Genomic DNA, 27,166 nt, shown 5'->3' on the forward strand with positions numbered 1-27,166 from the left:
GCTACTCTTTCCCCGCCCCACCTCACCCAGACTAACTTCAACTAAGTGCCCTTGTGTCCGCGGTGTTCCATTCAATGAGCATACAGTGTTTGTTTCACATGGATTTGAATCACGATCAATGATCTTCGTTGGATTACGGACACCAAAACCCGCATAATGGATGGTGCGAACCAGCGTTTGGATCACTGATCGATATCGAACCATTATGTAAAGACGAATCCGCCACAACGCACAACAATTAAAGTACATGTACAGTACACCTGCTGGCCATACCCGGCCCCGCATCCAGTGACGGGTACCCTGCGTGTGTACGCATGATCCAGCACGTGCGCGAACACAAGTCATTAAAAGTCCAACTTAGACATGTCATACCAGTGAAATGTCAAAGCTTTTATAGTCGGGCCGCTAGAACATGCATGTAAAGGTTCAGTAAACAACAGGCATTATTTCGGAAAGAGGAAAGCGCCTTTCTACCGTACGATGATAAGCTGGTAAGTAGAACTTTAGGACTGAATGAATGCAGTAACTATAGGCCTAGTCGTGTCACGTCACATCGAGCAGTTTGCTCAGAAGTGAAGGCCTACATGGCCTGTATGTATGCAGTATATGCTAGCTGCATGCAGCGTAACAGGGTACGTCCGCGGTCGTCAGTCGAGTCATCAGGAGTCTATTCATCCCTGATCCTCAGTCCATCAGTCAACAAACAAGCGTCGGTGTTTTGCCGAAACACTTCAATCGTACAGTTTGGACAAGAGTGCCGATGTTCCTGACCTTCATGTACTCCTAGCCTACCACTAGTACCAGAGAAGAAGTGTGGTTCTTATTCCACCATGATCAATGATAGTATACACAGTGCTTAGTTTGAGATTTGAAAATGGTATGAATTGCTCATTCCATGCTCAGTTACCGTCATTCAGTATGATTTTGGAAATGCAGTTAATAATATTCTCCTGGAAAAGACTGAATAAGGTTTGAAAATTGTGACGTCTGCAGTTGTCGCTTTTCAGTTTTATTGTGGGTGGGTGTTGCAATGGCTGTACCAGAATCACATATTGTACCGAAGTTGTCCTTGAAGTTGGACATGAATATTCCATGCAATGTGGTTTTTAAGTGAGACTATGACGTGTCAAAGACTTGGAAAAAAGTATAGGAACTAGTTTTAGACTTCACCTTTTTACCTTGACTTTGCTGACCACCTCAGTTTGTTTTCTTTCAATTGCACTAAAACTATGAAGCATTGTACATGTGAAAGGGAAGGAACCAGATCAATGCGTAGCAAAAAATGGATGCTGGGTGTTCTTTCAACAAAAAATTCAGAAAGAGTTCCTTGTACTGTCAACAATTGAGGTCCTGTGCACAAACCCGTCAGACTTGTTTGACAACTGAAGTGTTTTCCAAGTAAATGCTTCAGAACTTTCTTTGAAAAAAAAAATCACTTTTTTGGACATGTTATCACTTTCTGACAGTGGTTAATGCTATAAAATTTGAAGGGAAAATTGGTGTTGTCCATGATGTAAGCCTGTGGAACTCTTTCCAAAAATTCTTTAGAGGCCAGTCTATTCGACCTTGATTTTGTAAATTTTCTTCATCATTGCGCACAGTGCAGCTATACAGCTATGTTTTAATGATAAAATAATTGTAAAGGATTAATATAATTAACCCTAACACTCCTCGGTCCTCCAACAGGTGAAGGATTGAGGAGTGTTAGGGTTAATCATACAGTTTTCACATTAGAAATGCCTGATTCATTCTGCTTTCTGCAACTTTTAGATGTTTTCTTTTTATTCTCTTTCATATTTGTCTTCAATCCTGGTTCACAGGCCAATTTCCAAAAGACAGTTCTATCTGAAAATGAATTGATATTGGTGATGTGAGTTTGGTTTTGTTGACCTGTTCCATTTAGTTTCCCAAGTTATGAGGCAACAATTACAGTTGTTTATTCAGGGCACAGGAGCATTGTTAATTACAATTCCCCCTTTGCTCTATGATTACTGGATGTGGGCAGTTCCACGGAAACATCAACCTCGGGGCCAAAATTTCAAACTGGTCCAAATGTGACAAAATTATATATCATTTCGAAGCTTATGGTGTATACTTTTATGAAACATACTTCATTTCTAACAGCATTCAAGAATTTGGCCTTTATGTGATACTGAAAAGTTGGTTTTAAATTCCGAGAAATTGGGGAAAATGTTTCCCCTCTGAAAGATTTTCTGTTTTTTAGCCTGGAAATAATTTTTTTTGTTCCAGTTTTGTTACAGTTTGAAGAGTGCCCCAATAAGTAAACAATGACAGAAATGAGTTTTCGTTTTCCTTTTGAAATTCGATGTAATGTCTTATTTTATAACACTTACTTTTCTTATGTACGTCCGACACCAAAATGACACAGTTTTTATCCCCTCGGTGCACCCTTTAGCAAAAGATTGCCAAATTTACAATACAAAGCGCAATGAGTTCCTTCTTTCTAGACATCAGCTTAACTCCCCCAATTATTTTTCCAAATACTCTCTTAAAACTTTTCTTCCTTTTTGATACTCTGTCACACGCTGCAGGCTATACGCTAACACAGACTTACTTTTTGATGGAAAGCAATTGAAATTACACAAAGGAAAAGGTTAAGAAATGGACAAATGCACAACGAAAATTGTGAAAGGGCAAGGCACACATCGCGGCATGCATGCATTGCGCATGCGTGGTGACACATTTTGCTAGCCCGTAGTTCAGCAGTTGTTTATTGTGCATGTTGTGCACGTTAAAAATTTCACATGAGCTGCATGCCGAAAAACGTATTTCTTTGTTCATCAGACCGCAAAAGTTTTGTGCCACTCGTGCACGGACGGATACTGACAGGTCAAATTGCCGGATCAGATCCGCCTTTTGCGTTCCCATGTGATCGTGATCCACCAATTAGGGGATCTGTATCCTGCTCCAGAGGAGGATCAAGAAAGGTGGATCTGATCCTGATCCACCTTATAACGGTTAGCGTTCCCACTACACACAATTGCAGGATCTGATCCACCAATTGGGGGATCTGATCGGGCAATTTGGCAAAAGGTGGATCAGATCCCCAAATTGGTGGATCAAGTGGGAACGGGCTGTAAGTCTTAAGGTGAAATTATTCATTCCCAGTCGTTGTTCTAAGAATCCAGCTAAGACATGTGACTAAGACTTTCCTTTCTTTAAGGTTTGTGACTTTAACTGCATCCTGTTTCTCACCGTATATAAATCCTGCATCATCGTACAGCTCCTCAGTATTCAGAATCCAGATCCCGTATCCAGTATGCAGTATTAGTCTGCTTTTCAATTCTCCAATTCAGTCAACAGTTAGCTTACAATTCTATCGCAACCTTCTCGGTCGTTCTTGCAAATAAAGTTGGTAACAACACTGAATCAATACTGACTCTCATGACAACCCTATACCATTCCACATGTGTCATGTTTGGACAAACTTGTGCTTTGCATGGGGCTTTGCATGTATTCAGAAGCAAGTCATGTCAGTGTGAGCTTTGATGAAGACAACTAAAGTTCTAGGTGTTGTATACATGTACATGTAATCCACATCAAGAAAGAACAATTGTCAAAGACTTAACAAAGGTGTGTTTTTTTATGCCTTTGTTTGAGGTATATGTAAAATCAATTGGTTTCACTTTGTGTTACTTGAGGAATGAAAGGGGGTGTTCCACTTGTATATGCTTTCCATGGCATATACATGTACAGTATCTATCATGAAACATACAATGTAAGACTGTAGTTTTAAAAGCATTATGCCATTAGTCTTAAATTTCAGTGAAAAGGATAATCTCTCAGCCTAATTGCTAGCCTAATTTTATGTTCTAAGACCAAACGATCTTACAGGTACATGTATGCAATTGTCTTGTAATTCGATTTATTTATCTAAAGGATTGTCAACTGTACAAAACTTTTTTTTAATTTGCATGTTTGACAGTACATGACTTGTTTAAATGAGCAAATGACCAAATTTGCAAAAATACTTCTAGACAATATTTTCCTTCATACTGTTTCATTGAATGCCCCATCATCCAATCCCTTTTGTAGTTGCTTTTGATGATTTTTGTATGGTTTGGCTTTTTCTTTTCGTTCGGAAAGTTTACTAAAGTTTTCATGAAGGTAGAAAAATGAGTCAAGCTTGGGTTTGAACTGATTACATGTACCTTCTATTCTGAAAAGTCAGTTTGGACGTGTACGTCCGACACCAAAAAATGTACGTCCGACACCAATATAATAAATGCTTTATCTAAAAGTCACAACAAGATAAAAATGTGTCTTGCCTTGACGTTTATTAACAAGGGTCTGCTAAAACTAAACACAGGAAAACTACTTCTTCAGGTCCTAGCAATTCACAGAGTTTGTGATACAAAAATGGAAACTCAAAAAAATTAACTTTCTCTGAGTACGTCCGACACCATGGTGTTATGAGTCAGTTTCTAAAAAAAATAATAATTCTGAGTGAGAAATTCTGTTATTAAATGAATGTACCAACTAGCTGATGTCTTTTATCAAATTCAAAATCTGCTTCAGGATTTGAAGTATAATAACACACACTGTTGAAGTGTCCAAAATGTATGTCTGACACCGTGGAACTGCCCATGTACAGTAGCTGTACATAAAGAGATAAAGCAAGCCGGGGAGCCGCACACACCACACAGCTAGTTGTTTGAAGGATGCTGACAGTATTTATTAATGAAACATCTGTAACTTGTTTCATCTCACTGCTCAGACAGAGGTCATTCTTGAGGCTAAAAGCCTTCAGTGGTCCCTGAAGAGTACTGTTCCTACTAACTCTGTGGTTTTCCAGAGAAGCTTGTGCCATCATTCATTCAGCATGGTAGCGTGACCTTGGGGGGGGCGTTGCTGAATGGTCCAGAGTACCTTGGGGAGGAGGGGAATGCACGATTACAAAAATAGCCACCAGATGGCAGTTACTTCTTGAGGCTTCTTCTGGCCTTTCGCCCAAGTAAAGTACATGTTCATGGACTGTCACCCTATGCCACAACCATCTCACTCGTTTGCCACTTTGCTCAATGTCACTTCACCCAGTTGTCACTCTGCCCATATGCATGCTGTGCTTAATGTCCATGTCATTTGTTTATAACTCCACCCTCTGTCCATGTGAACGCTGTCTAAATACATCTCTCTCTTTTTAAATTAAGTCTCAGAAAAATACCAGTTCATGGAGTGGCAAATTTTTGCCAAATACCTGTAGGCAAAGCGGCATATGGGCAAAGTGGCAAATGAGTAAATTGGGCAAGTGGATGCAGTGGCAACAAATGGATAAAGCGGTTGTGAGCGGAAGTGGCAAATGAATAAAGCTCACCACCTGCCATAATTTACCCAATCCTAGATCCTACTCCTTAATTCTCAAGTGAATTGGTTCTGGTAATTGTGTGTGGTTGCTCTACCTAGTACTCCCACGCTGCACCCTACATTTTGTAGAACAGAACGGTGCTGTCTGCTGACAGTGCATTGCAACCTTGCATGTATACATGTACACATGTCAACTGTTATCACTGCCACTCTTTGCTCTGAGCGAGTCTGTTTTGCCACTGTCACACAGTCTTTTTCAATTTGTGATAGGTTTTAAGAACAACAAAGACATTGATGAAGAGAATCTCATGTGAGGAATTTCTTTCTCTGAGTGTCAACCTGTTGAGGCTCAACAGGTAAGACAGGCTAGTGCAGTATTCATTTTGGATCTTACACATGTATACATTTTCATGCACATTTCCTTGGTAGAGCCCAGTGTTGTACCTCCAGTCAGAATTCAAGTTACAAGCTACATGTACATTCAAGTTAAGTGCAACAAAAGCATTCCTTTGTCATTTTTCACACTTACTTGTGACTGGTCTTGTGCGCGGTCTTGTGTCCAGTCTTGTGCTTGGCCTTATTATTAATAATAATAATAACATTTACAAAGCGCATTTCTCCGAAGGTTACAATGCGCTGGGAAAAAAGCAACTGCAGGAAAGTAAACCAGGTGCTAAGACAAAGTTAGTGGGAGCAGATGACCAAAACCTAGAGTAGAAACAGATGAGATTTAAGTTTACATTTGTACAATTGTAGGGAGTTGCAGTTACGAATACTAAGAGGAAGTGAGTTCCAGCATTTTGGTCCAGCAACAGGAAAAGCCCTGTCTTCTACTTTTTTGAATGTACATGGTATTTTTAGGTTGTGTTTTGAGCGGAGGTTACTCGGTTAGGTCTTCTTATGTCTGGTCTTGTGAAGGTCTCGACTGTAACAGTGGTAGGGCTTGGGGCTTTTTTCCAAGGTATAGCGAAACACCAAGTGTCATTTTTACATTTGATCTTTTGGTTAAGTGAGGAGGAACTGTCATTTTGATGGATATTTTTGGCGGCTGTTCACATGTACCTGTAATGAAAAGTAAATTTGATCCCAGATGTTTTTCTTTCCCTGTGTTTATGCTTTCACATACTGACATACTGGAGGCCTCTGGTCATGCAGTACTTTGATTGTTAACCCGCTTTTTCCCAGTCAATGTTTGTGATGCCTTGTGCTAAAATATTTTCTTTTCATGAAAGGAAGGAGTGTTCAGTCACAACATTTCACCTGCCAACTTGCATTGCTTTTTGGAATTGAACCAGAAACATTCACTACTCTTATATCCAACGTTTTCCAAACTACCTTGTAGCTTTCATTCATTATAAGGACTGTATGTCCTAATGATAAAATTTATTAACTCTGTTGGTACATATTTAAATCCAGTCATTGTTATCACCAGAATGATACACACTAATCTGTCATCTTATCTACATGTACTCGTTTGTCAATCCAATGATTAGGTTAATTTTTTTCATTGTCTGGTCTATCCATGAGTATGATGAGTGGGTGTAAGAGATTTTGTGTCAATTCAACCATTTGCCCTTGATGGCAATAATTACCCTGTCTTAGATTGGAGTTGAGAAGAGAATACAATTAATGTACAAATTAAACAGAAATCTGTAAAATTGTACGAGGGTATGGGTCCAAAGTAAAGGGACAATAGACATGGACTACAGACATTGAATCTCAATATGCTTTTAAATGTTTCTATGTGCATACGTTAGGTCATCTCATTACACCTGCAAAATAATCAGTGATGGGACCATAATGACATGTTTACAGGATGACTGAATTCAATCCTACTGACCAGCAAGGTAAGATCCATAAACATGTTTATATTTGATTTAAAATCCCTTCTCTTTAGTTAGTGAAGTGTCTTACATTTTTTTCTCTTGTGAAGTGTTCAGAACCCAAGCCACGTGAGGTAATGTAACTATTGTAATGCACAACTTATGCAGGTACATACCGTGGTATGTGTTGTACATTACATGCACATACATGTCGATAATGAACAAAATAATTTTCTCATTAGAGGGAAAGTATGTAGACTAATCAAAGGAGGCGGGTTGGTGACCTATACACATCAAGTGTTCATGTACATGTACATTCAGCATTGCATCAGCAAGTCACAGCACCCTGTTTTGCAGAACAGGCATGCCCAAGTGAAGTAACCTGTCTAGGAGTTTCTGTACTAGCATAGTAATGGGTCTAATTCTGGTTGCTGAATGACACTAACCTTGTCTGTTGACAGCCTGACAGGTGTCTCCAATACTTAGCTTGGCCTCCCACACTGGCTGAGCATTCCCTGTTCTGTTTTCTTTGCGCCATATGGTAAAACACAAATGGACTTTCCACTCTTAGTTAATCAGTGCCCACAAGGTCCTGTCTCTGTAATTGGATACCCACTCAGATGACTTATCTTTTCTTCGAAAAGTTGTTGCAGCATTTTTTTATTTATATGAAATAACCCATGAGTCCCTTTTCCTCATGTGGATAAGTTCATCATTAGAAAGGAAAAAAACTCATTTTCTTCTGAGATTTTTTTTTTTTTATGGTTTGGTTGCTTAAGCTGTTAACACATTGACAGGCGCGCATAATTTCACAGGGAGTTCCCATTTGTCAAACATTGTACTCATGCTGTCATTTCAGGTGTCTATTTGAACATTCATAAGCATTCAAGAGATGCACAGTGTACATAGTCCTCCACACTGCCAGCAGCGTATCAATTTTTTGTGTTCTCACTGCTCAGCGATGCCAGTGCACTGTATTCTATTTACAATCCAAAAGCCTATAAGTGCACATGTACATGTACTTGTACTATCCTGCAGTCAAGGTGTTAAAAGTTAATGGAGTGTGACGTTTGATCCCAACATAGTCTGTCTCACTGGCTAAGTTTTAAAGGGTGTGTGAAACAGCGTGGAAGAAAGTACCATAACTACTCGGAGTGTTCTGCATGCACACCCAGATGAACTTAAATTTCATGTCTTTCCAAGTGTTTGTAAGAACTTTCAGTGGTTATGCCAATGTATGTATGGTACCAATGTAGCTCACTCAGTTGGAAACACTGCATTGTGGACTAAACAATCATGTTGTCACTAGTAACCCGACCTGCTTGCCTAGGAGGAAATTGTACTGAATGAGCTTTGCCTACTGATAAACATTTGATAGCATTTTATGAATGAGATGTTGTTGAGACAATATTTCATTTCCACCCTGTCATGGAAATAATGAGGCAAACATGTAACCACAGTACTTCCTTATAGTGTCTTACTCCGTGCCAAGTACCATGAAGCCCCATATTAGGTCCTTTAGGGAGTCTACTTGAAAAAAATGGAGGACATGAAGGCTCATACCGTTTCTTTGCTTTTACCTTAAAGTTGCTAATAAATTGATGAGCTCCTTAAGCTTTTAACTTTATATAAGGCCTGCTTCAGATGGGCATACATGTACATGCATGATGAGTTGTCATTCAGGTATTGTTGTATGTTCTTGGTTTATTAAATTTTAAACTTAAAATAACTGTCAGAACTTTAGTTGTCCCAGCCACATGTACCAGTCGCTGTCTAAACTATGCAGTATTGTAAAGTGAAAGGGTAAAATAATTCAGTTACATGTGCTTGTAACTTTTTTTTCAGATTTACATGTAGGAGAAACTTAAGTTTTAGTCTTAATTGTATTGCCCAACCAAATCAAGAAAACTGTCTTTTTCACCCTGGTTTTAATGACCACAAAACTAAAAGGAGCACTTAATCTTAGCTGGGCTAAATCCTCCAATTTCAATGTGATTTTGCACACATCCCATGGAGTTAGGGTTAATAAGAAATAAGAAGTTAACTAAGAAAAAAATTAACATGGCCTAGATGTTAAGTGGCCTGTTTTAAACTTCGAAATTAAATGTGCTCGCAGATCAGTTGTCATGTATCTTGTAACATGAGTAAATGGGTTGAATGGTTCGTCATTAATTTTTCACTGCTATCGTTCATTCAACTTGGATCAAACAATATAGGTTTACTGCTTACAAATGTTATTAAGGATTACCAGCTAGAATGTTGACCGGCTTTGACACTATCAGCGCGTTCCCATTTGAATTGGGAAAAGGCGGATCTTGATCCGGCATTTTGGTGTGATCGTTATCTTACCGCAACGAAACCGCAAGTCACATTACCACTTACGCTTGATCCACCTTTTCGCACGGACATGTTGAGTCCGAAAGGTCACTGAATACGGTATTGCACATGCGCTAGCTTGCTGAGCGTGTACTCTATGGCAGTGTTGCGTGCTTGGACCAGTCACATTGCATGCATGTGACCCTTGCAGTGTTTTGGGTGAGGAGTACTACTGACGTGATGACCTAGAATCGCACCGAATGTTCAGCCTAGTACATTGTCTCTTCAAACTTTGCTTCCGATTTCGATACTCTGTTTCACTCTGCGGGCTTTACGCTAACACGGAATCAAATTTTGATGGAGAGCAAGTGAAATCTCACAAATGGAAAAGGTTAAGAAACGGACGAATGCGCAACGAAAATTGTGAAAGGGCTAAGAACACATCGTGGCATGCATTCATCATGCATGCGTGGTGACACATTTTGCTAGCCTGTAGTTCAGCAGTTGTTTATTATGCATGCTGTGCACATTAAACATTTTCACATGAGCTACATGCCAAAAAACATATTCCTTTGTTCATCAGACTACAAAAGTTTCGCACCACTCGTGCACGGACGGATGTTGACAGGTCAAATTGCCGGATCAGATCCACCTTTTGCATTCCCATCTGATCGTGATCCGCCAATTGCAGGATCTGATCCACCAATTGGGGGATCTGTATCCTGCTCCAGAGGAGGATCAAGAAAAGTGGATCTGATCCTGATCCACCTGATAACGGTTAGCGTTCCCACTACACACAATTTCCAGATCTGATCCATCAATTGAGGGATCTGATCCAGCAATTTGGCAAAAGGTGGATCGGATCCCCAAGATCTTTTGCTGCAACATGGTGTCAGCAAACACAAAGGAAAAGAGACTGTAGCAATTTATAACCCTCCAATGGCTGCCATGGTACCTTGCAGGACTTTCACCGAAGGATCAAAGGATGGGATTCCAAGTCCCAAGTCTGTGGTGATCCGAGAAAATAATGAAAGTACATGTACATGTATCATCCTACATGCAGAATCTGGCCAGAGCAAGCTACATGTAGCACAATTACTGTAACCTATTTGAAGTATGGGGGATACAGTTGGAGGGTACTCTTTGGTCTGGGTGGATCCTCTGCATTTATTCCACCCAGACCTATTGTGTCTACTGTGCTTCAAAAAGATTAATGGAAGGGTTAGACTGTGGCACTGGGCTATACATGTACATGTACATTCTAATGAAAGGATGCAGGATGGTGCATGTAAGCTTCATTTCCACCAAAAAAGGTCCCTAGGAATTATCCTGAGAAACCCAATTCTTGGATGGTTTTATACTAAGAATTAGTGTAATTATCATGTCTTTTGTTACCTCAGGCAAGGGCTTGGGACCAGGCATTATATGCATTGTGAAGATAAAAGCTATTGTTATACAGTTGGACCACTGGCACCATTGTAGCCCCCCTGGCTGCAGCAAATCAACACTTACATAGTGCATGAAACAGTGAGTTTTAGAATCATTCTTCCCATCCACGTACCTTTGGAGCATCATAGTGTACCCCATTTTCCATAATTTCTAATTGCCTCAGTCCATATGAGTAACCTAAGCATGAAGCAGGCCCCCTACTTGTGTTGAAGTAAAAGGTCAAAGCCTAAATTACCTTACCACAACTGAAACATGTGATTAGTATCTTGTTCGTTCCATCACAATTAAGGGTAAGATCACAAAATAGTCCTTTTTGGCCTCATACATGCAGTAAGGCCATGTGTTCTTCAGTTATGCAACCTCACAGACTAAATTTTGTAAAATTTCTTGTCGGGATTCTCCATCCAGATGTCCAACAGCAAGATGAAAAACATTGAAATCTATGAAAGTCTGCTAGGGTAATTTTTCCCTTTTATGGCCTGCCTGAAATTGTCGACTTAACCTTGAGCCACCCAAGGTATGGTGCATGCACATGTCTGTATTGAGTTGTTTACAAACATTTACAGTGCAGTTCTGGCATGGAAGATACATGAACTGCACTATCATCAATTTCACCTAACTAACAAACAAGAACATGTAGCAGTTCAATGAACTTCAAGCAAAGCATCCATCTGAAGGAAGTACCTAAGTATTCATGACTTCCTCCATCCAGGGTGTTGTAAATAAAGAGGATTTGTTCATGAACTTCACAGCTACGGTAGGTACACGTGTACATAACAAGAAATTAGCCAATCAAATGCCTTCAGAGGAAAAACAGCACCCACAAGCTCAGACACTCTTGATTACATTGTTGTGCAGGCTTACTGCACTGTCAGACTCCACTGAAGTCATTTCCAATTTGTGGATCAGCTAATTGCTTACTAATTAATTGCAAGCCTGCTAATTTGACTCCTGTGCTATTGTCAGTCTCAAGTAGTCAAATCTTTACTGAAGTGCACCTCTTTGACCAACAAAGTTTTACTACCAACTTGTGCACAGTACATGTACAGTACATTTGCTGTAAATGGTGCAGTGAGAGACCTGTAATGGCATGTACTTTGCAAGGTAAGTAAGAGGGGAAGTCCAGAAATTAGGTGTCCATTTTTTTGTGTCCCTGTTACATCTGACATATGATTTTTGTAAGTTCAGAACACATTTTCTAGTTTCTAAGAGTGATGAATTATGCAGATTACCAGCCAAACAAATAGTACTAGTTCGAAAACAATGCCAGTGGTATTTCCATGTCAAATAACAAAGGTCATATGTACAGGGACAGGAAAATGTCACACTTTTGTTCCCCTAATTTCTGGAATTACCCAATAGTTACTCAGTTTGGAGATTCCAGTGTCAGTCATTTGTGCAAGAGAATGTCAATAGTGAGAAATCATTTCATCATTGACTTACGCAATCTTACTCAACTGTGCAGTTCATCTCAGGAAACTCTTGAATAAAAGTCAGTATCGCGAGAAACTGTTTCATCAGAAAGTCACCTGCAGCACTTTGTTGCTTTTTGATAAGATATCATTGCAGACAGTGATTTATTCACTGAATTGTCCCTTTTGTTATAATGAAGTGCACTGCACTCATTAGTCTCATATGGAAATAGGTATCTTTTCCTGTCAATGACAAGGTCTGCTGTACATATTTTATTACCTATAACATCATGCACTTTTTTGATTTGTGATGCAGATGTCAATTTATCTTCAAAGATAATGGACAAAATAATATACTGGGTTGAATGGGAAAAGGCATTGAGTTTTATAGCTCCATGGAAGAAAGTATGTTGCCAGCCTTTTAAGATTGTTCAAAAGTACAATTTATATTTGTCAAAAATATATGTGGAGGATAATAAAAATTTGAAAGCTTTTTAAGAAATTGCTTTCGTGGTTCTAAGATAAGAGTGACATCCAGTCTTCAGCTGAGAAAGTTGTTTTGTCATAAACATTCTCAGTTCCTTTGAAAAAGAAATTGTCAAATTTCCATAAATGTGATTTATATTTATTGGCAGATTCTTTTGCATGGTTAGGGATTTACATTTGATGCCTTCAACATTCAGAAATTCAAAGGAACTTTTTCTGACAAGTTTGTCTTCTCTGTTATAAAATATGTACTAAATTCTAAGCCAGTCAGCTACTCACTCTTGTAAGCTTATGTAGGTCATATATTATTGAAACCTTTTTTGAATAACTTCTTTTTATTGAGGTTGCTCATTTATTCCTTTACTTCCATGTTATGATGTCACTTTTGGAGTCGCAACATTAGTCTCCAAATAATGACAGGTGGTGATGACAGATAAATAATTTTAATGAAGGACAGGAAATGTCCTCCAAATGTTTTGTGCTGATAAGACAGTGTGGATTGAAATCAACAAGAGTTAAAGCAACTTTAACTTCCTGCATGTGTAAGAACAGTACCATAGATATTCCTTCCTCTATTAAACCTTTATAAGAATATGAATGAATATCCTATAGTATGGCTGTGTACTAGATCACACTGTGTACAGTTGTCAAAGTACAGGTAAACAGTATGGGCTCCGAGCCTGTCCAAGAGAGGGCGCAATTTTCCTAGCAAGGGAGGCTCTTTTGGTTGGAACTGCACTTCGCTAGTTCATAAGTGACTATGAAATCCCCACATTAGGGTAGTGATGCTACCAACAAAATGAAAACTCCCAACCAACACGTTTCTTTTCAACTGATGAGGGGGTGCTTCTGCTCAAGACCCATTGTTTCTCATTAGTAACCTGTAGTGTAGTGCTGTACAAGTAGTTTGTTATGTGTCAAGATGTAACATGTACATGTACAGTGTACACACACATGGTTCACTGTTTGTGTAACCATGATGTACAGTACATTTGTAAGTGTCACTATAACAAAAGAAAATGGACAAAGCTACAGTAAATTACACAGTTTGAATCCAATTTGACTGTGCCTTGGACCTTACATACAGTCACCAACTGTCCTGAAGCAGGACATTTTTATTTGGCATTTTAGCAGAGGTCAACAAGTGACTTCCATGCAGGTTTTTTTTTGGCCAAGGCCACGCAATGGATTTATTGGATGTCAGATTTCATCAGGAATTGCCTTGTTCTACAATCTACGGTATGTGTGCTTGTTTTGAATGCCCTTCAGGTCACTTGACAAGAGTCAAACATAAATCATGTGGAGTGCTGTTTCTTTATACTGACCTTTTGTTGCCGAATTCTCCAGCCCTGACTTGGTAGTTTGCTGGTTTGATTAGGTAATTCCCCGTGGACTCACTGGCACTGAGAATTGAATATCTTGCTCAAATTTACATTGGATTGATCAAATTTTTGAGTTATATGGAGGTCTGGAAGTGCCATTGATTTGTGGAGATCTTGGCATACCACATGTCTATTTTATATCAGGATTGCAAGATGACATCCGAAGATTTTATAGCACAAGTTGTCAACATCCTGAAATAAGTTACCACAGGAAGACATCATCCTGAGATAGTTTTTACAAAATGCTGACATCCTGTGGATTTCAATATCTTCAGAATGTTATCATCCCATGATCAACAATTCCAGGATGTGGATTTCTTTCAGTTTTTGAAATATCATCTTACATGTATTTCAGGGTGTCATCAACAACTTACTTTCAAGGTGCTGTCATCCTATGCTTACACTTGTCTTAGGACATCAACGTCTTGTCTAATATAATGTATTATCATCCTCGGATGAAACAGGATCTTAACAAATTGGACAGCGATTACAGACCTCTGTGATTGCCAATAGGTGAAGTATGAGTATAAATACTGGCAAAAACCAGCAAATAATAAATTATGCTCACTACTCAGTGAATTTACAGACAAAACTGAGTTCAACGCCTCATAGGTCCAATGCCTCATAAGTCCAAAAATGCCTTCAAAAAAGTCCATAAGTCCAATGCTTCAAAAGTCCAACAATTCTGTATTAGTTTATTTCGGCCCAAAGATCCGATGCCTCAAATATCCGACACCTTGTTGGTCTGATGTTGGATTTCTGAAGCACTTTCGCAGCCGAACTCCCACTGACTTGTTGAGTAGGCTGATGATGGTACAGGTAATTCCTCCAATTTAGTTAGCAGATAGTTGGACCCACAGTTGGTACATTGTATATTCAGACAGCAGGGGCCAGTTTTCAGCTACATGTAGTTCCAATGAACTCAGTGGGGTTCCTCTGGAGTAGTGCTGCAGCCAAACTGAACCAAAAATTATCAAACATGGCACTTTCGAACCGAACCGAACCAAACCAAATTCAGTTTAGATGCTCGGCTTTAATATGACATGACATCAATAGTGCACGGAATGCATTCAAGAAAGCTTGATGAAAAAGCAAACACAACGAAGAATGGATAACGAGTTATGCCGTACTGGCACTCAGCACATGTGCATGTACATACATGTACAGTAACGATAGTCCTGCATCACACAATGGTTGTAAAAAGCATGTGTTGAGAATTCACTAATAATCAACTGAGAACATTCAATGTATGGCATTTCTGCTGCACAACAATTCTAAATTCTCTCTACATCCAATTGTGCTTATGTATTTAAGCGTAGTCCAAACACAACTGCTTTTGGTCGGGAAAACACAATCGGGAACTGTCACATCTCTGACAGTAACCTTCTATGGGATTTTAACTCCTAAACAAACTTTGGGGAAACAGTTGCATGCCTAAGAAATGACTAAAGAAATTCCGAAGAATGAATTCACTACGAGTTGTATGTTAAAAAATAAGATAAATGGTGGTCAAATATGTCAAAGTTGGCAAGGCCTTGGTTGGTGGTTCAAGAAATGAGACTGAGCTGAGAGTGAAGCAGTCTCCAGCTTTGGTGTTAAGTTGCATTCATCAACAACCATTTCAGCCTGGTGGAGCTAGCTACATGTAGCTCCAGATTTAGCCCTCAATTTTAACAATCCCATTTTCCCTTGGGGAAAGAAAGCATATTTCAAGGAAATATGAGGTAGAGATGGCATGCATGTAATATAAATGTGCACATTAGACTTTAAAATACAATTAATGCCACAAGTGCTTTTAATCATGGAAGTGGACTGAAGGGGAATGGCGAGAGGAAAGATGCAGTGATAACCTGTACTCCCTTGTATTTCACAGTATGCAAGTGTTGCAAAGACATAACATCTGTTGGTTAATTACATCAACTACCTGTTTACATATGTTTTTGCATACTTGATACAGAGAGTGCATAGTAGGATCAATGGTCCAAGCTCCTTATACTGCCTTTGATTGGATTTTTGTGTACACATCCATCCCATTGACCAGTTCCTAATTGTTGATTCAAATGTAGGACTGGCACGCCTCATAGGCCTGTAGTCCCATTTGGATTTGTACCAAGGCACTGTGTGAATCTTTTAAGTTGGTCTTTTTTCCCCCACTGATCACATTCTTGGATTCTCAAGGGAAGGTCTGTACCAGTAAATATACTTTGTATGCCATGTCTATGGATTACAGCAGGTCATCGGGACAGTTGATGGTACCCGTATTTTGTACAGGGGTGTGAGAATTTAGCTTTTCAGTTGGTTTCAGCTTTTTTTGTGTAGATGTTGACCCTGAATTTCAGTTATTTTGTACAACTGGTCTTTACAAAAGTATGAGAACGTTTTACATTTCAGCATTTTGTTAGCTGTTTTCAGCATTAATTTTAAGTGGCCACTCACACCCCTGTTTCTATAACAACAAACTGTGCAGCCAATTATCCACCTGCATGTAATTTCTCTGATTTCAGATGAACAAACTGGGTAAGCACAGCAACCTCCCCGTCATCCTTCAGCGACCGTCCCTGTTGTTGTCACACAGTTCTGCCAGTGCCAACAGCCACGGAAATGACGCTTCAACAGATGAGTCCACATCTGCCAGGAATACAGATCTTGGCTCCCACCTACAAGCAGTTTCTCTCTTCACAGAGGTGAATTGTAACAATCTTCAAGTTACATCGAGATCTGAAACCACTGAGCAATGCAGCACTCCCAAGAAGACGGTCAAATCAAACAGTGCTTTTAGCCCAACTTGGGAACCAGAACATTCCAGTGCCACTGCAGAAGAGTTCAAGGAAAATTCCCTGCCAACTTCAACAGTGCCTTCTGTGGACCACAGATCAAATCAGATACCTCTGTATGCACTTGAGACCACAAAAAGTTGCAATGGAAGCGAAGGATTAACTCCAAGTATACCCACAGCCTATCTCTCTGTTTCTACTCCAAACTTTGATGCAGATGCAGATCTATCTAATGTGGCAATGCCTGTTCAACCAGTTCATATCAACATCCAAAGTGTGCCCATGTATCAGATTGTACGTCAAAGACATGCTAACGTGCTAAAGAGCACTCTAACTTCTACTGTCCAAACAAACTCACTCAGTGAAAATCTACCTGTGTTTGAGATCTCCCCCTTGCATTGTTCAAGTGCCAGTGAACCAGATTCAGATACTTTATCCCCGCAAATAGCTCAAAATCAATTCTCTGAGACGTCCTCTTCCACACTACAGTCACCTTTGACAGTGGTCAGGAAAAAACTTCCAAAGAAAGCCAAGACCAAGTCACAGCAGTATCAGTGTCCAAAATGTCTACGTAGGTTTGATCGTATTCTAGCCCAGTTACAACACAACTGTCACCCAGAGAGAACAAGTGGCGGATCATTAAGAAAATTGCCTTCATTGAAACTTTACAAGTGCCTGGAATGCCTTGAGGAGTTTACTAACTTGGAATCTAAGATCAGACACATGTGTAGTTCTCAAAAAGTCACTGAACCCAAAAGCAGTAGTTCAGAGATGAAAACCTTTAAAGGTGAAAAACCGGTAACTGAAGCAACCGGTAAGCTGAGAAAACAAGGTTCACAAAAGCATCATCAAACGATTTCAAGCACAACCGCAAGTGACATACATAGTCCAGAGGTAAAGACCAACAGCAAACATCATAGGACTAAGCATATATTGTCAAAGGACAGAGGTAAAACCAGGAAGAACCTCCCTCAGACAGAAAAAGAGGAAGGCAAGCCCTGGGGTCGAGCTACTGCTAAACAGTTTAAGTGTGGTCTGTGTAGTATCAAGTATCACCGCGTTGGATACCTGAAAAAACACATAGCTTCACACATTGGGTCAGATGAATACAAGCGAAGCAAAATGCCTTTTGTGTGTCGGCTTTGTAGGGCTCGTTTCAAGACCAGCAAAGCATTGATATCACACAGTGCAGCAACATGTCATCCAAAGAAGAACAATGCAGCACAACGTTCAAACAATCAGTCACCTGAGTTGATTGGTCACTCATTCAATAGAGATGGTCCAGTGAAAGTACTGAATAATACAGCATCTAAAAGTACCATGTGCATCAAAGACCCCACTGCTTCAGAACCCCGGTCTGCAGGTTGCAATTTCCAGCAGCGATCCTTCCAGTCTGACAAGCCCCGATCAAGCAAAAACCAACACAAGTGTGGCTTTTGCAGCTTATTGTGTGACAGTGCAACTGCTCTTCTGAAGCATGTAAGGGGCCACTGGAATGAAATATTTGAGAAGCCCAGTGAGCCGATGATATGCTCTCGATGCAATGAAGAATTTGACGAATGTGTTAAGTTGTTTTTGCATGTCAGGAGAAATGGCTGCACAACAGCCAGTGATGACACAAGTCAGTCAGATGAGGGTGAGCAGAGAGAAGAGTTTAAGACACAAGCAGCTGTGGACAGGCCAGAGGGAAACAGAAATGATGGTCAAGAAGCTAGGGCTTCCCACTCACACACCCCAGAAAAATTGAGCTGTCCTCATTGTAGCCTCACATTTTGGAGGTCTGAGATACTTGATGTACACATGCAGAGCTCCCATCCTCTGTTAGTCGATGAAACAGAGTTATCCCTAGGAGCCGCAGAAAAGTTTCCTGGTATAAACCATAAAGTAGTTGTCAAGTCAACACAATCTCAAAATTCTATCGTACATACAGTGTCATCAGACTCCTCAATATCTAGTGGAGATTCTTCAGATTCCGAGCATGATATGGACAACAGCATGCGCACCAGTGCTTTCCGATGCAGATGTAACATCTGTAAGCTAGATTTCTCCCAATGGAACCTTCTTGACAACCATCGACGGACACATCATCCCCAAAAAGTGAAACACCTCAAGTTTGGAGTGGATCAGCAAGGAGGCCCTGATGAATATCTTGATGAACCACCAGTTGACATCATGAAAGATGATTTCTTTAACCCATGTGATTTGTGCAGCAGGGTGTTCAGACACTGGAGGTCTCTTGCACTTCACAAGAAAGCGAAGCATCAAGTGAAGTCGATGTTTGCCAGGTTTTCTGCACCTAAAAAACAGCAGAATCAGGTGATAGAAAATCTGCCAAGCTCCCATCTCTCCACCCAGCTCCATTCTTCAACTGATAAAAACTCATGTGTTGTGAGTGAAGTGGTTGAACTAGAAACTCCAGGGTATCAACATACAGAGCTTCAAACAGGAGACAGCACAGAGCAATTTTCTGATCTTAGCACTGATGTGAATTCTCTAATGGAACAGCATTCACTGCCATCCTCTCCTAGCGATGTGTCACCCCTGATTTCTGTACCAAACATCAACTCAGAAAATAAAGCTGTAGACTGTCTCAGTTGTGATAACCAGAAAATCCTTTATGTGGAACTCTCTGCAAGACTCGAGACATTGTCCGATGAAAATATCAGTCAGAGGCACACATCACCTCCTCTTTCTGTACCAAAACTAACTGTTGAAGATTTGAAGATATCTTCAGTTGTTTCTCTACACACAGGAGACTTTAATTCCAAGAATAAAGCACTGCAAGGAAGTGATGCTCAGGATTTTTCTATTCATTCTCATTCTTCTGAAGAGAAAATGAACAGGCAGCCGATGTCAAAGGAGATGTCTTGTAGTGTTGATGCTGAGACATCACAAAATGCTGCAGATTTCTTGGAGACTGCTCCAGATGCCAAATCTTCCCAAGCCTCACCTACAGACCAAGGGCAAAATACTCAAGATGCCTTCAACATCCTAATTGATTCAGTATTAGCTTTGGAGTCCTATGGACAGACAAACAATTTCACCATAGAATCAATACCTGGGTCAGATTCAGTAGCCACCTCTAATGAACTGTCAAATGGAGAGCGAGGATGGCATCGCAGCATGAAAAAGATCACCTTTGCTGAGGCCAAGAAAATGTTACAGGGCCTGAAGAAAAACCCTGTCTCTGGTTGCTACCATTGCAGTGTATGTGGTAAGTGGTTTGAACATATCCCACTCTACACCAGCCACATCTTAGCACACTGCCAACTGGAGAAGTTCTACTGCTCTTTTTGCGGGCTAACATGTTTGAACGTCTTTGCAGTGCTGCATCACATTATCGATACTCATTCTTTAACCTGTGAACCAAATGAGCTGACTACAAGTCCTAGTCAGTCTCCTCTGACAGAAATGGTGAAGACAGATAAACCTGCAAGTGGTCCGAAACCTGAAATGTTAACCTCAAGTGAGGGACCACCGTCTGATTTCAGCTGTAGCTCAAACCTTCAACCTGGAACGAAATTTCCCCGTCCTTTAGAGGACTACATGTATCAACCAAGTAGGTTTGAGCGTAACCTCAACTGTAATGCAGAGACTGGTTCATATGAGTGTCCCTTGTGTGTGTTTGTGACAAAGGAGAAGTCTGGGCTTATATACCACCTGCGTGTGCACCACAAGAAACATCCTTACTGGTGTAGGCACTGCCATGAAAGGTTTAGTTTTGGTGTTGATGTCCAAGTTCACTTCTTCCGGTGCCATGGTGACGTAATGGAAGCCAACCAGCAGCAAGTGCACCAGCAGTTACGACAGACGCAGGATTCTGCAGTCCGAAATTCTCTGCCTGTAATGAAAAAGTTTGACTCAAGCTACCGTACTTTGGTTTCAGCTGATGTTGACAATGAGCATGGTGTTCTGAGTGAGCTTACAGACTCTGCTTCGTTTCAAAGTTCTTTTGAAGCCACTGGACTAAAAACAGCAAGTATGACCACTGTTCCTCCTTGTTGCCCAGATACAGGACCAGAGCAGATGCATGGAAGTTCAAGCACTAGTAACAAAGGAGACATACCACAGTCGAAGTTGGAATCACTTCTTAGAAAAACTTTGGAGAATCCACACAATTCTATTGAAGTTGAAGAGAGACTCCATGATGATGAAGCGAAAAGCATCAACTGCATTAAGGATAATGCGTCCGTTCATATCAAAGCAGAACCTGAATGCCTCAAAGGAGAGGTTATTGTCAAAACAGAGGCTCTTGATGAGTGTAATTATCAGAATCCTGAATGGGTTGACCAGGCTTACTGTGGCTTTGATGGTCTTCAAGATGAAACTGTAGATAACCTGGATGCAAGAGATAATCAGCCAGGCTTTGAAATGGGCACCAATAAAGTGCCATTTGTCCGTAATGCTGCCTGTAATCAGCTGCCAGATAAGACCCATCCTTGCTCACCTACATATGGTCATACAACACGTGAAATGTTTGATAAAGGTTGCTTTGTGGAAGGAAATGATAAGCATTCAGAATTGAACACAACCAGGAAAGAAAATCGTTATCTGTGCATGAGCAGCAGTGATATAGAAGTGCCAGATTTGGAGGTTGGAAAAGGTTGCAGTGAAAAACGCTCCCATCATGAAGATGTTGAAGTAAGAAATGAGACATCAAAGCCTAACAGTCCTCTTGCAGAATTAGAAGTTCAAACTTGTAGTGCAAAACCAATTGCTGAAACTCAGAATGCCGATGGACTTGAAAAAGTAGTTCCTGCAGGCCCACAGTCTGTCTGCAAGGATGTAAGAGAAGTGTCAGGTAAGAACTCAGTTGGTGAAAGTCTCGATGACGTGGAAGGAGTTAGGCTTGCTTCCAAATCTCCTGTTGCAGAGGCTGACCCAACGAACCCTGGCCAACCTTTAGATGATCTGTTTCAACTTGCCAGTGATATTGGTATAATTGTCACTGAATCAAAATTGCCCGATCGCTCTATAAATGAAAAGTGTGCAGCTCAAGGAAGCAGTCCTGAGCCAGTCCGAGATAATGCTCTTCAAGTTACTAAAGAAGGAAAGATGAACTTAAATGTGGTTTCTCCCACTGATCAAGATTCTGATAATGCTGGATCAGCTGATATGATCTTGCATGGAGATGGAAAGGTATCCTTTAGAAATGTATCATTCAGTGACAGTGATTCAGCAGTTTTAAAAGAGGATGCCCATCCTGTCAGGAACAGTAGCAAACAGATCTTAAAGGATAATCAAGATGAAATCATTGAACCAAGTGTCTTCATTCAACGAGTTCTTGAAAGTCAGACTTCTCCCAATCTGAAAAGGAAGGGAATCCTCGAGAATGGCACTGAGACCCAAGATAATTTGAAAAAGCAGAAGCATGAGACTACCGAAATGGAGAAGATAGTAAGCAGTCCAAGCAACATTTCAAGTGTCGAACAAATTGCCATTTCAGATGGATGTAGAGAAAGTGGTTCATCGGGCCTCCAAAATGTGGAACAATTAGATGACCCCAATTCACCGCATCCAGAGGAAGAACAGGTGTCAGATGACCTGTCAAATGATGCTGACATTGGTGAAGATAAGATCATGTCAGAAACCCTGAAAGAGATGGCTAAAAACAGTTTCACGTCCAGAATACTAAAGAGCTTTGAGAATGATTGCATGGAGTCAGTTTTGCCTCAGAGTTCCTTAGATCCCGATCGTGTCACTTCACCACCCTTTGTCGCTGAGGACAATACTGCCAGAACTGAGATGATGGAGTCACAAGATATTTGTCATAGGAAGGAGAGGCATAGTGACAATTTTGTAAATATCGAACAAGTCAAGGATTACTATATGAGCTGCATGCCAAAGATCTTTGCTGTCGCAGGAAATGGACAAATGCCAGGATTTCCTTGTGGACATCAAGTGGACAGTTCAAAGGCATCTTTGATTAGACCTTGCCAACAGGAGAGGTCTATTAGGGCAACTGTTGCTGGAGATGCAAACAGCAGCATAAGCGAATCCAGCTTCTGCCTAGAGGGTTCTAGAGAGTCAGAAAAATCTGACACATCAGAATCAAGATATCCAGTGGGAGATGCCAGTGATTCCAATTGTCCGAGAATCTCATCAGTTCCTGATGCAGTCGAAAAAAGGAGGCAGGATTCTCACTTGATAGACCTACTTCAAAGCTCTCCGAAGTGTTTTGATCAAAGTCCATGTGAAGCCAGTTTTCAGAATCCAGTGCATGAGGACCTCTTTGGCCAAGGGGATCTTGATATTCCAAGAAGAGCATCACTTCCACACTCCATGGAGGAACAGTTATCCCCATCAACTTCTCAACAGCCTCTTTATCAGATGAGGAACTGTGCTGAGAGGATTGCCAGGAGAAGCTACTCTTGTGAAGATTCCTTGGTCAACCATTGTCAGAAAACTGACTTGGCATTGCCTCAAAATGTTGGACAGGACTTTCATTGCCCTGCAGGTAACAGGAGGAATTCAACAGATCTTGGCCAGGGGTCTCGTCAGTTTCTTCCACAGGAGACATCCATTGTGCCTTCGCCTACCAACCAAACACATTTCTGCTGGAGTCAGGAGCAATACCAACACGGCAGCAATCATACGAGTAGACAGTCTTTGATGCACAAACCGAAGGAATTTAGCCTTGAATTGTCTCCCCATACAATACACTATACACCATATGCTCCTCCAGTGGCAGCTGGAAGACAGAATGAAGGTGTACCAGATGTAAACAGTAGACAGTTTGGGGATTACAACAGTCAACAAGAATTGAGGTCACCCAATGTGAACAGCTCCATCGTCTCACAGAAACAAGGCCAAGAAGTTTTCTCAAACCAATGGCATCACAACAGACGTTGGCAACAACATTTCAACTACCACAGCGCCAATCAGAATATGATTGGTTACCCGAAGAGTAATGATTCACTGAATTATCAGTTCATGCCGCATAATTTTCATGTCCAAGCTCCAACTCCAAGTTGCTCGCAAACCAGTCACAGCCAGTGGAAGGGAAGGACTTTCCTGAATTCAGATTCCCATGGCAACATGACTGCCCCACCTAGGAATCCTTACTCTCATCTGTGGCAGCCACTCTGGAGAAACCAGAACTCAGCACTGTCAAGTCGTAACTCATCCAGTTCTGGCAGTTCGTTCAGATACCAAAGGTTAGGTCAACCTGTTCACCCACAGATGAGGGAGAACGAGGACACCAGACGAATGGAAGGGCAGTATACAGCAAACAAGTCAGTACAGCAGAGTTTATTCTGTAGCACACAGACTAGGTTCCCACTGAGTCACTCCGAAAAAACAACAGCGCATCTCCCTCAAATTGTCAGTGTGTCATCATTGCATCCACGCTACTTGAATAAGACACACTCGTTGTGAATACATGTAAATTCACCTTAAGATGCTGATAGCAGAAGGAATCTTTACCAATTTTCTTTGCCACTAGGCTCATAAAGAACAGTGGCAATTACATGTATATATCAGATACATGATAATTTCTGCCATCTTGCTTGACATCCATGCCTCAGTAAAAAAAAACTGACTGAAGTTATCAGTAACTTACAACCAAAAGAACTACAAAAGAACTACAACCAGATCCTACAAATGGGTCTTGAGGTAATTTTCCAGTAATTTTATTCTAGTGTGGACCAGAAAGAGTACGCTTAGCTCCTTTCTTTAATGTTTCACTTGGTCAATCATCCTGATGATATTGGACATTATTTGGGTGGAAAATATTCCGGGTTTCTGGAGGTTTACGTTGTGAATTCTTCTTTTTAAAGCCTTTATTTCAAAACTGGCCTTGGCGACTTTTGATTCATTTTTCTAGGCTGGGTAGCATTATTTTGCCAAATATGATTTGAAATAACTTAATGAAATTTGAAGTAGTTTTAGGAATATACTCTTCCAACAAAACAGTGTAAGTTGATAACTTAAAAGGTGTAAACAAGCAAGATGAAGTTAAGAATTTGGAGAATACATGTAATTTGAGTTGAAAATATTGAGAAGATTTTGCTACAGCCCCTCGGACGTGTTTTACAGTTCTTACTCACGTAATCCCTTTGATCTGCAGGCAGTTTCAGGCGCTTTTTCTTTTTTTGCATTTGTTACATTTTCTCCCAAAGTTGGCCAACCATCAATTCGAGTGAAGACATTTTCCATGTCATCTGTCTCGCAGGAATAACAATATACGTGTAATGCTATTAGACATGCATTAGTCTCTCAAAACGCAATTTTGATGAATTCACCCATTGTAGTTTTACATGAGACTTTATGCCCCAGTTGCCTGTCACTGCACAGTGGCACCATTTACTGAAATAAAAGACTTATGGAAGCTTTACGAGAGAGAAATTGTTCAAGAAATTGTGATCAAGTACATTTATGTATTTGGACCTTTGACACTGACGTTTGGTCACATGGTTTTATGTGTGGGCTCTGCCAAGAATGTAGCATACCGTTTCTTCCGGTTCTTTGTAACAACTGATTTGCCCAAACAAAACTGTACAAATTTCGCAAAACCCTTTTTCGCCCTACCAAAGCCATGTAGTAGTAAGTCTTTTGGTGTTATTCTTTGCCAAGTTAATCCATGGCATATTTCTGTTACATTTTCGAACAAAATGTCATAATGTTGAAAATGCTTAACATTGATAAATATTTTCAGTACATGTAGCTAGATATGTAGATTAATTCCGTTTTCTCATGTGTCCTTTTAATAATTCATTTAACGTGCCTTTTAACTTCATAAGGTTGTCAAAGTGAAATAGTTGTGTGTTTATTTTCTTTTTGCCAATTAAATGTATTTAAACATTTCAAGCTGCTATTTTGGGAAACGTTTGATGTTTTGTTCACTGTTCAAAGCTGTGTCTCAGAAGTCAGTGACTTTATATTTGATGGTTAAGTTTGTCCCTGTCATTTATTCTGTGAACTGTCTATTAGTAGTCTGGTTCCCACCCAAATGAAAATGACAGTATTACGGTCTGAACTCAGTAATTTTTATATGCAGTAACAATGCCAATCGTTGAAGATGTATGGTTTAAATTCTTAATACATAACCACGGCATGATTGTGTAAAGTGGTGTTTTCTTCTCTTGCGGAACTTTTACGTACGGAGCAAAAACTATGATGTCAACAGCTACGTGTATTTATATGCGCAATGTTAAGTGGTCAGGACATGATAATGCCTGGTAGATGCTCTTGCTGTTACAGAAGGTTTACGTACATGCAGCATTTTGGTATTTTTATCAGGGCTGTCCGCTTCCTGGAATTTTTTTTAGAAATACCTGTTAAACTATAACAGAAAGACCAGTGACCAGTCTATGTGAAGATATACGTTTAGCATTATATGTAATAAATATTCATGAGGTTTTGTCATGGCGTGTTGTGCATTAGTGAGCAGTGGTTTTTACACATTGTCTCATTTCCCAGTCAAATGACTTCAGATAATTGTAATGGCACAGTATCGTATTTATGCAGATTTTCTCAGGCAAGTAAATCATTTAACTGAACGTTCAATTATTTTGTATACATATATGTATTAGATATTTCAATCTTCTATGCAAAGTACTTTTATAGCACATTAATGTAGTGAAATATGAGCAGGTTGCTGTGGGTGTTAAATAGGCAAAAACCATGCTTCAAAGTTCACATCCAGTGTAGCCCGAAGTTGAAACCACACATTTTTTCATATTTCCAAGAATTTTGTTACTGTTCAGTGTTTTAAATCACAGATTGCATACAGTTAGTACTCGTGTAGATGCTTGTAAATCAAGGGGTCTGCCCGTAGACTACGCAACTACTTATTTTATCCTGCCCTATGTATTTTGTATGCGAAGTTGCAAAATATATTTCATACTGTTTGAGTATTTCATTGGTAGTAAACGATGTTGACAGTTGAATTAGTTTGTAAGAAATACATGTACATGTACATGTCTATGAACTTTTAGCACTTAAGCGAAATGTAGTCGTGAGAAATCTTCATTAATTAAGCGTGTGCAATGAATATGAAATGATCAAGTCGCTTTCGACCTTCATCATTGACGCCGCCATTAAGACCATTTAAAGACGAGTAAGCATATCAAAATATCAAAAGGGTCAATGGTAGCACTGCACGTGCTGCAAGGACAAAACAAATTACGCGCCACTTCTGGGCTATAAGGAGTGCTGGGATTTTCATTTGCAAAGGGCAGGGTTCCTGCGGCCTGGAA

At 40.2% G+C, this 27,166-nt stretch overlaps 1 protein-coding gene and 1 long non-coding RNA gene across 7 annotated transcripts; one reads left to right on the forward strand and one right to left on the reverse strand.

Annotated features, from left to right (window-relative positions):
- Nucleotides 1–109: 109 nt before the first annotated feature.
- LOC110974753 (uncharacterized) lies at nt 110–26,824 on the forward strand. Of its 6 annotated transcripts, none has more exons than XM_022226593.2 (4): nt 110–491; nt 5,596–5,681; nt 7,083–7,172; nt 16,698–26,824. In XM_022226593.2, the coding sequence occupies exon 4, from the start codon at nt 16,698–16,700 to the stop codon at nt 24,342–24,344; it is 7,647 nt and encodes a 2,548-aa protein (XP_022082285.2). In that variant the 5' UTR covers nt 110–491; nt 5,596–5,681; nt 7,083–7,172; the 3' UTR covers nt 24,345–26,824. The 6 variants fall into 6 exon arrangements, with proteins under 6 accessions (XP_022082285.2, XP_022082287.2, XP_022082288.2 ...); XM_087131653.1 differs by lacking the exon at nt 110–491 and adding an exon at nt 510–877; XM_022226595.2 differs by lacking the exon at nt 7,083–7,172.
- On the reverse strand, nt 4,662–7,683 carry LOC147795553 (uncharacterized). The gene is made up of 3 exons (XR_015423767.1): nt 7,595–7,683; nt 5,855–5,901; nt 4,662–4,890 (listed from the first exon to the last, which is right to left on the reverse strand). It is a non-coding gene; the product is annotated as an uncharacterized LOC147795553 (long non-coding RNA).
- Nucleotides 26,825–27,166: the final 342 nt, after the last annotated feature.

The sequence above is a fragment of the Acanthaster planci genome, unplaced genomic scaffold, assembly GCF_054643075.1.
Source record: "Acanthaster planci isolate LZ-2023a unplaced genomic scaffold, COTS_SCS Contig5, whole genome shotgun sequence".
NCBI lineage: Eukaryota > Metazoa > Echinodermata > Asteroidea > Valvatida > Acanthasteridae > Acanthaster > Acanthaster planci.